Here is a 15,125-nt window from a genome sequence, read left to right on the forward strand (position 1 = left end):
AGCCTTTCTTCACTTAGTGTCTGCTATGGTCTTTCACAACAGTCACATGGATCTGATTCATGAAAAACACAGGACCCTGGGAACATTTTGCTTGGAATAGCCACATTTGCTTGAATCAGCTTCTATTCTGGATGTGTTGGGTGTCAGCCGATGTTGTGATCATTTTTTGTTGGGTTGGAGTTGATGTGAGTTAAATGAATTTATGAGGTCCTGAGAGATGACATTCATTACAGTAGTCCAGAGAGTAACTGCTGGAGGAATTCCAGCTAAAACCAGCCTCCAGAAACCATCTGGCTAACACTGGGAAGAATAAAAATTAGGAAGGACTTTAATTTCTTTGGACTTCAACTTAAAGAATTTTGATTTTCTTTTGAGACTTTAGCTTACGCAGGTAAGATAATTTTATTTTGGAACTCAGTTCTTAAGTACTTAAAGCTTTTGGATTTAAATTTCTTTGGGACTTTATTTTTTGAATTTTAATTTCTCCACAAATAAAACTGATACTGGGCAAGAGTTAACTTTCTAATTTGGGGTATCTCTATGTTATTGAAATTTATTGGTTGAAATAAAAAAAATCCTGTCATTTAATCTCATCGTGGAATCTCAAAAGAACTTGTGAGAAAAAATATGGCTATTTTGGACTGTGTTTCTGGGCATAATTTGGGAGGAAAATAAGATAGAAAGTGAATGTTCAGCATGTCCTAGCATGGCCTTGTAGTCAATTCAATTAATGTACTGTTCTAACTCATTTCACAGACTTCTGAGATAAATTTTACACTGCCCATCATGATCCACAAAGGACCAAAGGTTGGTTATTGGAATAGCAGCCTCAAAATGGTCCTAAGAGACTGCTGATCTCCTCCATCAAGAGGGAGAGTGACTGGTCTCAACAAAAACTTGAGGAATACTAGGGGGAATGAAGTGATATTAAATAATTCCTTCAAAATCCCACACTATATACATCTGTTCTGCCACAGTTAAGTGCATCTACAACATCAAGTAGCTCATATATGATTGGTAAGTAGGGGAACAATATCAGTACAATTTGGAAGTTTGGTTGGTGAATATGTGCTTTTTCCTAGGTAAAGGAAACCAGAACAGAAGTAGAATTCTATCCCTTAGCAGGAAATTGAAAAAAAAAAAAAAAATAGCCCCTTAGCTTGGCCACTGTACTAGGGTACCCTCACCCTGATTCTAGGATTGTAAAACTTTCACTTCCTCCTGTGCCTTCCTTAATGGAAGCTCTACTGACTCAAACCTCCACTTCTATCTGCATTGCCTCACACCCTATTGTTTTTGTGTAGCTTTAACACCCCCTGACGCAGCACTCTGAGATGCTTTCCCAGGCTGTTCACGTTATATCCTAAATTAATAATTATTATCTTAGTTAGTGTCTGGTTATAAAGTTGCATAGGTTTGAAATCGTCTGCCCCAACCCTATTTTCCCCATAAGCTCTGTTATTTTGAGAGGTGTAATTTTGCAGGATGTATTTTTCAAGCACATATCATGTTCTAGCAGAAATGCCCATACTAACCTGTACTAACCAACTGGCCACATATAGGAGTGTGGCATTTGTACACAGTTGGCCGTTCTATCCTACTCTAGAAGGGATAGATATTTATAGGAGCCACGATTAAAGAACTTTTCCACATGTAACAATATAAATGTCTTTGTTAAAATCTTCTATGCTGTAGGAATCCAAAAACGAGCAATTTGAAAATCCTGTGTCTTTTTTTTTTTAAGGTTTTATTAGACTTGGCAAAGTAAAAGTACTTTAATATCATTTCAAATGTTTCCATTTCTCATAACATAGGAGGAAAATTGGAAAATATAACTAATTCCAAAAGGGAAGCAGCCGGTAAGAGAAAAATGATTTCATTGTTTTGTACATGTCACTTTTAGTCCTTGGTATTTCTAATCTGTGCTTATAAGTAAAAAATAATTGCTATAAACTTAACATTTTTGTTGTTGTTTCTTGCCATTGTGTCAGCTCCAACTCATGGTGACCCCATGTACAACAGAACAAAACATTGCCCAGCCCTGCGTCATCTTCACAGCAGTTAGCATGCTTGAGTCCATTGTTGTGGCCACCTTATATTTTGAATGCCTTCCAATCTAGGAGGCTCATCTTTCAGCACTATATCAAATAATACATTCTACTGTGATCCATAGGATTTTTATTGGCTAATTTTTGGAAGTAGATCACCAGGCCTTTCTTCCTGACCTGTCTGAAACCTGTCTACCACGGGTGACCCTGCTAATATTAAATACTGGTGGCATAGATCCCAGCACTACAGCAACACGCAAGCCACCACAATACAACAAACTAACAGACTGGTAGTGGATCTTAATGTAGGAATTATTAAACTACTTTTTCTGACTTGATACAAAAAAAGTTAAAAAAAAAAAAAGAGTCATACATCAACATATACCGCTTGGCCTTTCAGAAGACAATCAAACATAAAAGTGTAGGGACTTCAATTACCTGATGCACAAAACCATACTAACAAAGAAGAGTAGAAATGCAAAAGCCTAATATTAAGTGACTAGGGTGCTACAGACTGGAAGTTCCTCCAACAGGATTATCTTCTTTAAGTATTTTTAAGTCCAGTGAACTTGCTATGCTTCCACATGTTAGTAGTTGCGTAGGCTAATTTCAACTGGCATAAGCTTTTATAAGTATGCAAAAAGACAAGGCAAGGGCATGCATTAAAATGTGATAATAGCACACTTCTGGGATATGTGAAGCATGAGGCATGAAGCTGAATGCCTCTGGCATCCATGAAATATTACGCCTCAGAGTCGGTACTTTTCTGTTCTGATAAGTAGTTCTGTTATACCATATTTGGAAGGGAGAAAAATCAGCTTTCTAAATATAAATCTTTTAATGTTAACCAGGGTTTCTTTTAGTTTCAATTCTAGCAGTTAAATCAAATCCAATTTTTGAATTCCAGGTGAGTTGGAAATAATTCAAAGCTAGATAGTGTCTCAAGAAAATGTGTAGATTATTTTTTTTATTAATGCAAGTTTACAATGTTCTGCTGCTATTCATAAGGTTTTCACTGGCTAATGCTTTTCAGAAGTAGACTGCCGGGTCCTTTTTCCTAGTCTGTCTTAGTCTGGAAGCTCAGCTGAAACCTGTCCTCCAGGGGTGACCCTGCTGGTATTTGAATACCTGTCGCATAGCTTCCAGCATCACAGCAACACGCAAGCCCCCACAGTAAGACAAACTGACAGACAGGTGGCGGCTTGCATGTCTGCAGCAGTATATCAACAGGGAACTGCCAGAAATTCAGGCCAGCTTCAGAAGACGATGGGGAATCAGGGATATCATTGCTGATGTCAGACGGATCCTGGCTGAAAGCAGAGAATACCAGAAGGATGTTTTTACCTGTGTTTTATTGACTATACAAAGGCGTTCACCTGTGTGGATCATAACAAATTATGGATAACATTGCGAAGAATGGGAATTCCAGAACACTTAATTGTGCTCATGAGGAACCTTTACATAGATTAAGAGGCAGTTGTTCAGACAGAACAAGGAGATACTGATTAGTTTAAAGTCAGGAAAGATTCGCATCAGGGTTGCATTCTTTCACCATACCTATTCAATCTGTATGCTGAGCAAAGAATACGAGAAGCTGGACTATATGAAGAAGAACAAGGCATCAGGATTTGAGGAAGACTCATTAACAACCTGAGTTATGCAGATGACACAACCTTGCTTGCTGAAAGTGAAAAGGACCTGAAGCACTTACTAATGAAGATCAAAGACCACACAGCCTTCAGTATGGATTGCACCTCAACATAAAGAAAACAAAAATCCTCACAACTGGACCAAAGAGCAACATCATGATAAAAGGAAAAAGATTGAAGTTGTCAAGGATTTCGTTTTACTTGGATCCACAATCAACAGCCATGGAAGCAGCAGTTAAGAAATCAAAAGACGCATTGTATTGGGTGAATCTGCTGCAAAGGACCTCCTCAAAGTGTTGAAGAGCAAAGATGTCACCTTGAAGACTAGGGTGCGCCTGACCCAAGCCATGGTATTTCCAATCACATCATATGCATGTGAAAGCTGGACAATGAATAAGGAAGACCAAAGAAGAACTGACGCCTTTGAATTGTGGTGTTGGCAAAAAATATTGAACATACCATGGACTGCCAAAAGAATGAACAAATCTGTCTTAGAAGAAATACAACCAGAATGCTCCTTAGAAGCAAGGATGGTGAGATTGTGCCTTACATATTTTGGACATGTTTTCAGGAGGGATCAGTCCCTGGAGAAGGACATCATGCTTGGCAAAGTACAGGGTCAGGGGAAAAGAGGAAGACCCTCAATGAGGTGGACTGAGCTCAAGCATAACAATGATTGTAGGGATGGTGCAGGACTGGGCAGCATTTTGTTCTGTTGTGCATAGGGTCACTATGAGTCAGAATCCAACTTGACAGCATCTAATAACAACAACAATGCAAGATTAAGAGTGATTACAAATAATTGTTGGTCATAAAGAAAATATTAGCCAGCAGGGAGAAACATGCAAGAAATCAGCTTTAATAATGATATTCTATTCTTCTGTCCCTCACAAAGATAATAAGAAAGAATTCCCTTTTTTACATACATATTACAAGTAAATGACTTTATCTAATGCTTTTAGATAATGAGTAGGAAAAGCTTTGAAATCTTCAGATGAAAATTCCTAATTAAATGAAAAACAATCATACCTAGTACAAGAATTAAAAATTATAAAGAACAAATAGTTTTACTGTCTAAATGTATATATAAAAAATATATAGTCAAAAAATTGTTTTAAACAATAAGTATCAATATATCATAGTGTTCACTCAATAAGTGTGACTTAAGGATGATAAAGCAAGATAATCATTTGCTTTTATATAGTACAACCATGAAAACTTGAAACAAATGGGAGCCACATCATTTATAGTTGCCTCGGCCAAACCTGGCACTTAAAGGTGTGCTTTTTAATATCTCTGCCCTCCTTAGGCATGGAGTCGAGGTCTAGATGGAGTGACAGTATTATCTCAGTAGCACATTGAAAAACTCACAAATACAAAATTCATGTGATTTTTCCTTTTAGAAACTAGAAATTAGTGCCTTTCAGAGATACCGATGGAGATCTCACCTTTTGACAAATCAGCTATGGATTGAATTGTGCCCCCACAAAACAGGTGTCACTTGGCTAGGCCATGATTCCCGGTATTACATGGCTGTCATTCATTTTGTGACTTGATGTAATTATTCTATATGTCGTAAATCCCAACTTCTATGATGTTAATGAGACAGGATTAGAAGTGGTTATGTTAATGAGGCAGGTCACAATCTACAGGATTAGGTTGTATCTTTAATCAACCTCTTCAGAGATTTTATAAAAGAGAGAAGAAGAGGAGGGGGACATCCTACCCCAAGAATGAAGAACCAGGAGTGAACTGTATCCTTTCAACCTGGGGTCCCTGTGCTGAGAAAATCCTAGGCACAGGGGAAGATTGATGACAAGGACCTTCCCCCAGAACCAAAAGAGAGAGAAAGCATTCCCCTGGAGCTAGTGCCCTGAATTTGTATTTCTAGCCTCCTAAACTGTGAGAGAATAAATTTCTGTTTCTTAAAGCCATCTACTTGTTGGATTTGTTATAGGAGCACTAGATAATGAAGACAGTCATATAATAAAATCATTTTAAAGCACATTTCATGCCTTAAAATACCCTCTACAAACTGACCAAAACATTTTAAAAATCTGTATCTTAGCATACGGTTAGTGCAACTTCTTGTTTTTCTCTTTAAAAAGATGTATTCCACAGAAATTGGCTGCTGAATTATGAAAATGTATCAGTTATTTTTGTTTATTTAGTTATCATTTATTATGTTCAAATAGTCATTCATTTTTAAAGAAAAATCTAAGCTTGTGCTGAAATAAGATTACTAAAACCTCAACGCACTTTCATGATTTCTCTCCGTATCAGAATGCTGTATTTAACTATGTCATACTTAAACTCTGTTTTATTACATCTGTTTTCCTTTTAAATGTATACGAACAAAATTATTTGTTTTCAAAATAATATCACATGGTTTACAAAATCTTTGCTACTTACCTTTTGAAATATCTACAATTTTCCTGCCACACAAATCATAAAGATATCTGGCTGGTGAATTTAAATTCATTTTCATTGTGCAAGTATCCAAAACCTACATAGGAAAAAAAGAACATAAATAATTTATTACAGTCAACTCTTGTTAAACAAAACACACATTAAAAGACTTTTCTATACTACATGGCTATTAAAAATTAGATTGTAAAATAAAAATTGATGATTTATAAAATGTATCTAATAGATGAAGTAAAAAAAGCAGTTAAAATTGTTAGATCTCATTGTATTTAAAAAACACACACTCAGGTGTAAATTAAAAAAAAAAGGAGTTGCAACAAATACTAAATAGTGGCTGCCTACTATTTAATAAAGAGGAGAACTCAGGGAGATTTTTATTTTATTCTTATTGTTTTTTATATTTTCCATTTATTTTCTAAGAGAATAATATTACTTTTTTAATTCATATGTTAAAGTACTTTCTTTAGCTCTTAAATTCTTTCCAAGTGTCCTAAAATAAATTATAAATATAATCTTATATATAGAAAATTCCAAAGAGTCCACAAGAAAACTTCTACGGCTAATAGAGGAATTTAGCAAAATTGGAAGGTACAAAGTCAACAAACAAAAATCGGTTTGATTTCCATACACCAACAATGAGAAATCTGAAAGAAATTAGGGAAACAACTCCATTTACAACAGCATCTAAAAGAATAAAAATGCCTAGCAATAAATCTAGCCAGGGATGTGAAGAACTTATACAATGAAAATTTTAAAACAGTGTCATAAGAGATTAAAAAAGACTTAAATAAATGGAAAGAACTTCCATGTTCATGGATTAGAAGACTTCATAGCGATGCCAATACTACCCAAAGTGATCTATAGATTCTATGTAATCCCAATCAAAATTCCATCAACTTTCTTTATAGGAATGGAAAAACCAACCCTCAACTTCATATGAAATGGCAAGAGGCACCAAATACCTAAAGCAATGTTGAAAGAGAAGAAGAAAGTAGGAGGATTCACACTTCCTGATTTTCAAACATGTTATACAGCTACAGTAATAAAAACAGCTTGGTACTGGTATAACAATAGATACATAGACACATGGAATAGTATTGAGGGGCCAGAAATAAATCAAAGGTGCTAAGCCCGTTCTATGGGAAAAGAAGACTCTCTTCGATAAATGGCGTTGGGAAAACCGGGTTGAAAATGAAATAGGATCCATGCTTCACACCACACACAAAAACAAATTCAAAATGAATTAATGACCTATACGTTCAATTGGGAAACCCTGGTGACATAGTGGTTAAAAGTTTGGCTGCTAACCAAAAGGTCGGCAGTTCAAATCTACCAGGCACTCCTTGGAAATCCTATGGGGCAGTTCTACTCTGTCCTATACGGCCACTATGAGTTGGAATTGACTCGATGACAACAGGTTTAGTTATTTTTTTTTAATGTTCAATCGAAAGCCATAAAATTCGTAGAAGAAATTGCAGGAGCAAGGCTTTCGGGCCTAAGTTTTAAAAATGGATTGCCTAATATAACAAAAGCACAAAAGGCAAAAGACAAAATAAACGGGACTTCATAAAAATTAAAATTTTGCTCATCAAAAGACTTTGCCAAAAAAGTGAAAAGACAAGATACCAACTAGAAGAACATCTTTGAAAATTATATGTCTGATGAGAATCTAATACCAAAATATACATAAAATTTTGGCATCTTAATAACAAAAATACAAATAACCCAATCATAAAATGGGCAAAGGACTTGAATAGACATTTCACCAAAGAGGACATTCAAACGGCCACCAAACACATGAAAAGATGCTCAACATTATTAGCCATTACCAAAACTTGTTGTAGTCAATTCAGACTCATAGTAATCCTACGGCACAGAGTAGAACTGCCCCATTGGGTATCCAAGGAGCAGCTGGTGGACTCAAACTGCCAGTTTTTCAGTTAGCAGCCATCGCTTTTAATCATTACTCCACCGGGGCTCCGAAACCCAAACCTGTTGCTGGTGAGTCAATTCTGACACACAGCAACCCTATAGGACAGAGTAGAAGTGCTCCATAGTGTTTCCTAGGAGTGGCTGGTGGATTCGAACTGCTGAACTTTTGGTTAGTGGCCTGAGCTCTAAACCACAATGAGATTCCAATTCACTTCCAATAGGAGCCCTGGTGGAGAAGTGGTTAAGAGCTAGGCCTGCTAACCAAAAGTTCAGCAGTCAGAATCTACCAGCTGCTCCTTGGAAACCCTATGAGGCAGTTCTACTCTGTCCTGTAGGGTCACTGTGAGTCGGAATCAACACAACAGCAATGGGTTGACAGGTTAGGATGGCTAAGATCAAAAAAGAAACTAACAAATGTTGGAAAGAATGTGGGGAAATTGGAACCTTAATCCATTGCCGATGGTAATGAAAAACTGTACAGCTGTTATGGAAAACAGTGTGGTGATTCTTCAAAGCACTACAAGTAGGATGGCCATGTTGTTATTAGGTGCCATCAAGATGGTTCTGACTCATAGCGACCCTATGTAGAACAGAATGAAACACTGCCCGGTCCTGCACCATCCTCAAATCATTGTTATGCTTGAGTCCATTTTTGCAGCCTCCTTGTCAATCCATCTAGTTGAGGGTCTTCCTTTTTGTCGCTGACTCTCTACTTTACCAAGCATGATATCCTTCTCCAGGAACATGTCCCTTGATAACATGTCCAAAGTATGTGAGAGGAAGTCTTGCCATCCTTGCTTCTAAGAAGCATTCTGGCTGCACTCCTTCCATAACAGATTTGTTCGTTCTTTTGGCAATCCATGGTATAGTCAATATTCTTCACCAAGACCATAATTCAAAGGCATCAATTCTTCTTTGGTCTTCTTATTCACTGCCCAGCTTTTGCATGCATATGATGCAATTGAAAACATCAAGGCTTGGGTAAGGCACACCTTAGTCCTCAAAGTGACATGTTTGTTTTTTAACACTTTAAAGAGCTCTTTTGTAGCAGATTCGCCCAATGCAATAAGTTGTTTGATTTCCTGACTGCTGCTTCCATGAGCATTGATTATGGACCCAAGTAAAATGAAATCCTTGACAACTTCAGTCTTTTCTCCATTTATGATGATGTTGCTTATTGATCTAGATGTGAGGATTTTTGTTCTCTTTACGTTGAGGTGTAATCCATACTGAAGGCTGTTGTCTTTAATCTTCATCAGTAAGTGCTTCAAGTCCTGTTTGCTTTCACCAAACGAGGTTGTGTCATCTGCATAACACAGGTTGTTAATGAGTCTTCCTCCAATCCTGATGCTGGGTTCTTCTTCATCTAGTCCAGTTTCTCTGATTATATGCTCAACATACAGATTGAATAAGTATGGTGAAATGATACAACTTGACATACACATTTCCTGACTTTAAACTACACAGTATCCTTTTGTTCCTGTTTAACTGACTGCCTCTTGATCTGTGTACAGGTTCTTAATGAGCACAATTAAGTGTTCTGGAATTCTCACTCTTCACAATGTTACCCATAATTTGTTATGTTCCACACAGTTGAATGCTTTTGCATAGTCCATAAAACACAGGTGAACATATTTCTAATATTAACTGCTTTCAGATAGGGTGCATCTGGCTTCAGCAATGAGATTTCTCATTCAACATCCTCTTCTGAATCTGGCTTGAATTTCTGGCAGTTCCCTATCACTGTGCTGCTGCAACCGCTTTTGAATGACCTTCAACAAAATTTTGCTTGTATGTGATATTAATGATATTGTACAATAATTTCTGCATTCTGTTGGATTACTTTCCTTTGGAATAGGCATAAATGTGGATCTCTTCCAGTCAGATAGCCAGGTAGGGGTCTTCCAAATTTCTTGGTATAGACAAGTGAGTGCTTACAGTGCTGCATACATTTATTGAAACATCTCAGTTGCCATTCCGTCAATTCTTGGAGCCTTGCTTTTTGCTAATATCTTCAGGGCAGCTTGGACTTCTTCCTTCAGCACCATTGGTTCTTGATCATATGCTCAGTACCATTGGTTCTTGATAATACGCTACCTCCTGAAATTACTGAACGTCAACCAATTCTTTTTGGTGCAGTGGCTCTGTATTCCTTTCATATTCTTTTGATGCTTTCTGCATAGCTCAGTATTTTGCCCCTAGAATTCTTCAATATTGCAACTCAAAGCTTGAATTTTTTCTTCAGTTCTTTCAGCTTGAGAAATTCAGAGCGTGCTCTTCCCTTTTGATTTTCTAACTCCAGGTCTTTGCACATTTCATTATAATACTTTGTCTTCTCAGGCTGCCCTTAGAAATCTTCTGTTCAGCTCATTTACTTCATTATTTCTTCGGCTTGCTTTAGCTTCTCAACACTCAAGATCAAGTTTCAGAGTCTCTTCTGACATCCATTTTGGTCTTTTCTTTCATTCCTGTCTTTTTAATGATGTCTTGCTTTCTTCACGTATGATGTCCTTGATGTCATTCCACAACTCGTCTGGTCTTCAATCATTAGTGTTCAATGCATCAAGTCAATTCTTGATATGGTATCTAAATTCAGGTGAGATATACTCAAGGGCGTACTTTGAGCTTGTTCTAATTTTCTTCAACTTCAACTTGAACTTGCATATGAGCAATTTATGCTCTGTCCCACAGTTGGCCCCTGGCATTGTTCTGACTGATGATATTGAGCTTTTCCATCCTCTCTTTCCACAGATGTAGTCAATTTGATTACCATGTGCTCCACAAGGTGAAGGTCACTACCAAGTGACCCAGCAATTCTACTCCCAGTTGTTTATCCACAAAACTTGAAAGCAGAGATTCAAACAGAGATTTGTACACCAGTGTGCACTGCAGCACTATTCGCAATAGCCAAAAGGTGGAAACAACCTAAATGCCTATCAACAGATGAATGGATAAACAAAATGCGATACACAATGGAATACTACTCAGCCAGTAAGAGAAACGAAGTCTTGATACATGCTAAAATATGGATGGAGCTTGAAGACATTATGTTGAGTGAAATCAGTTAATCACAAAAGGACACTATTATCTCACTTTTATAAAAAAAAAAAAAAAAAAAAACAAGAAAAGGCAAATGTATAGAGACCAAAGTTTATTACAGTTTACCAGGAGTGGGAGGGAGCAGAGGGTGAACAGTGACGGAAAAACTGCATCGAATAAGGGTAGGGTTGCACAGCCCGTTATTGTAATTTCTGTCAATAAGTTGTCCAATTGTCAATAAGTTGTACACCCAGCCCACGGAGTGAGAAAGTGGAGTGCCTTTGGGCAGGAGGCTTGTTGGCAAAGTAGGGTGTATCTGGGCACTTCTCAGCAGAGCTAAAAGAGCTTTGTAACACTTGCCTGAGCAGGTCAGAGGCCTAGGGCCACAGGGAGGTGTGCCTGCAAGCACAGCTAAAAACAGGCTGCCCTGATGGAAGAACTGTACCCTGAGTGTTCCTGAGCCTGAACTGTAACCAGTTACTTCCCTACTTCAATCGTGAGTATGTCTATGAGTTCTGTGTGGCCATTGTGGATTGTACAAACCCAGTACAGAAGTAAAGAGTGTTGTAGAAGGGACGGTTGGTGTTAAAATTGGTAAAGATGGCGAATAGAGGAAGCATGTCTGAACATTGCCTAATAGGAATCAATCTTGGGCTGTTAATCTTGATTCTCCTCCCCCATTTTGAAGTTATAGGAGGTCAGACACCACTCCCACGCCATTTATACAAAGATCTATCCTGAAGTACAATGTTGTCAGTGATAGAAGGATATCCATACACCTACAAGGAGGACAAATTAATCTATTATCTGAATTTACGCATCAACCACTAATAACAAAGATGAAGAAATTGAAGATTTTTACCAACTTCTGCAGTCTGAAATTGATCAAACATGCAATCAAGATGCAAGATATTACTAGTGATTGAAATGCAAAAGTTGGAAACAAAAAAGAAAGATCAGCACTTGGAAAATATGGCCTTGGTGATAGAAATGACACCAGAGATCCCATGATAGAATTTTGCAAGACAAATGATCTATTTGTTGGAAATACCATTTTTCAACAACATAAATGATGACTATACATGTGGACTTCACAGGATGTAATAGCCAGGCATCAAATCAAATCAACTACTTCTGCAGAAAGAGATGACAGAAAAGCTAAATATCATCAGTCAGAACAAGGCCAGGTGCCAACTGCAGAACAGACTATCAATTGCTCATATGCAAGCTTGAGCTGAAGCTGAAGAAAGTTAAAACAAGTCCATGAGAGCCAAATTATGACTTTGAGTATATCCCACGTGAATCTGACACATTGAGAACTAATGGCCAAAGACCAGACAAGCTGTGGGATAACATCAAGGACATCATGCATGAAGAAAGCAGGACATCATTAGAAAGACAGGCATGAAAGAAAAGACCAAAATGGATGTCAGAAGAGACTCTGAAACTTGATCTTGAATGTAAAGTAGCTAAAGTAAATGGAAGAAATAATGAAGTAAACGAGCTGAACAGAAGATTTCAAAGGGCAGCTCAAGAAGGCAAAGTATTATAATGAAATGTGCAAAAACCTGTAGTTAGAAAACCAAAAGGGAAGAACACACTCAGCACTTCTCAAGCTGAAAGTACTGAAGAAAAAATTCCAGCCTCCAGATGCAATACTGAAGGATTCTATGGCCAAAATATTGAACGACCCAGGAAACACCAAAAGATGATGGAAGGAATACACAGAGTCACTGAACCTAAAAGAACTGTTCAACGTTCAACGATTACGGTAAGGAGTATATGATAAGGAATTGATGGTATTGAAGGAAGAAGTCTAAGCTACACTGAAGGCACTGGTGAATAACAAGGTCTGGGAATTGATGGAATGTCAATTCAGATGTTTCAACACATGGATACAATGCTGGAAGCGCTCACTCTATGCCAAGAAATTTGTAAGACAGGTACCTGGTCAACCAACTGGAAGAGATCAATATTTGTGCCTATTCCAAAGAAAGGTGATCCAAAAGAATGTGGAGATTATCGAACAGTATCATTAATATCACAAACAAGTAAAATTTTGCTGAAGATAATTCAAAAACAGTTGCAGCAGTACACCAACAGGGAACTGCCAAAAAATTTAAGCTCAGTTCAGAAGAAGACATGTGTAATGGGTTGAATTGTGTCCCCCAAAAATATGTGTCAACTTGGTTAGGCCAGGTGTCATTGTCCTCCATTTCATGATTTTCCTGGGTGTTATAAATCATAACCTCTGCCTATGGTTAAAAGGTTTAGGGTGAGATGTAACACCCTTGCTCAGGCCACATCCTGATCCAATGTAAAGGGATTTTCCCTGAGGTGTGGCCTGTACCACTTTTATCTCTCAAGAGGTAAAAGGAAAGGCAAGCAAGCGGAGAGTTGGGGACCTCATACCACCAAGAAAGCTGCACCAGGAGCAGAGCACATCCTTTGGACCTGACGTTCCTGTGCTGAGATGCTCCCAGACCAAGAGAATACTGATGACGAGGACCTTCCTCAGAGCTGACAGAGAAAGAAAGCCTTCCCCTGGAGCTAGTTCCCTGATTTTGAACTTCTAGCCTACTGGACTGTGAGAGGATAAGCTCCTCTTTGTTAAAGCCATCCACTTGTGATATTTCTGTTATAGCAGCACTAGACAACTAAGACAGCATGGAATGAGGGATATCATTGCTGCTGTCAGATGGATCTTGGCTGAATGCAGAGAATACCAGAAAGATGTTTACCTGTGTTTTATTGACTATGCAAAGGCATTTGGCTGTGTGGGTCATAACAAATTATGAATAACATTGCAAAGAATGGGAATTTCAGAACACTTAATTGTGCTCTTGGGGAAGCTGTACCTAGACCAAAAGGCAGTCATTTGAACAGAACAAGGGAATACTGCATGGTATAAAAACCAGGAAAGTTCTGCATCAGGGTTGTATCCTTTCACCATACTTATTCAATCTGTATGCTGAGCAAATAATCTGAAAAGATGGGATATATGAAAAACACAACATCAGGATTGGAGGAAGACTCATTAACAACCTGAGATATGCAGATGACACAACCTTGCTTGCTCAAAGTGAAGAGAACTTGAAGTACTTACTGATGAAGATCAAAGCCTTTAGTAAGGATTACTACTCAACATAAGGAAAACAAAAATCCTTACAACTAGACCAATAATCAACATCATGACAAACACGGAAAATAATGAAGTTGTTAAAGACTTCATTTTACTTGGATCTACAATCAACACCCATGGAAGCAGCAGTCAAGAAAGCAAATGACTTATCTCATTGGGCGAATCTGCTACAGAAGACCTCTTTAAATTGTTAAAAAGCAAAGATATCATTTTGAGGACTGACCCAAGCCATGGTTTTTCAATTGCCTCATTTGCATGTGAAAACTGGACTGAAGAATTTATGCCTTTGAATTATGGTGTTAGCAAAAAATATTCAATATACCGTGAACTCCAGAAGATGGAACAAATCTGTTTTGGAGGAAGTACAGCCAGAATGCTACTTAGAAACAAAGATGGCAAGACCACATCTCACATATTTTGGGCATGTTATCAGGAGGGACAAGTACCTAGAGAAGGACATCATGCTTGGTAAGGCAGAGGGTCAGCAAAAAAGGGGAAGACCCTCAGTGAGATGGATTGACACAGTGGCTGCAACCATGACTCAAACAGAGCAGATTGTGAGGATGGTGCAGGACCGGGCATTCTGTCCTGTTGTGCATAGGGTCATCATGAGTTGGAATGGAGTAGATGGCACCTGACAACATTTGCCAGTGAAATTTCAAATATTTAAATATCCTTCAAAGTTATAATTAATTAATTTAATTAAGTAAAATATGAGGTGCTTACAGACAGTCCCAATTATGTTGACCTAATTTGTAATGATTTTTTAAATTATTTCAAATATTGCTGTCTTTGATTCTTAAAAATACCACTCAAGGAAAATTACACCACTTTTTAACTCAAACATTCTTTTTTCAGTGTGCTCAAACACTGGTAAAAACAAGTGAT

The 15,125-nt window shown here is 37.7% G+C and overlaps 1 protein-coding gene across 13 annotated transcripts in view; it reads right to left on the bottom strand.

The window, feature by feature from the left end:
* Positions 1–15,125, bottom strand: part of DCDC1 (doublecortin domain containing 1) — a 608,393-nt gene that overhangs the window by 475,541 nt on the left and 117,727 nt on the right. For 12 of the 13 annotated variants that reach the window (XM_049890804.1, XM_049890803.1, XM_049890799.1 and 9 more), the window contains one exon: positions 6,110–6,203. In XM_049890804.1, the coding sequence (XP_049746761.1) occupies positions 6,110–6,203 (94 nt within the window). Of the gene's footprint in view, positions 1–6,101; positions 6,204–15,125 lie in introns of those variants that run through there. The other variant, XM_049890812.1, reaches the window with a different exon arrangement.

The sequence above is a fragment of the Elephas maximus genome, chromosome 7 (assembly GCF_024166365.1).
Source record: "Elephas maximus indicus isolate mEleMax1 chromosome 7, mEleMax1 primary haplotype, whole genome shotgun sequence".
NCBI classification, from domain to species: Eukaryota; Metazoa; Chordata; class Mammalia; order Proboscidea; family Elephantidae; genus Elephas; species Elephas maximus.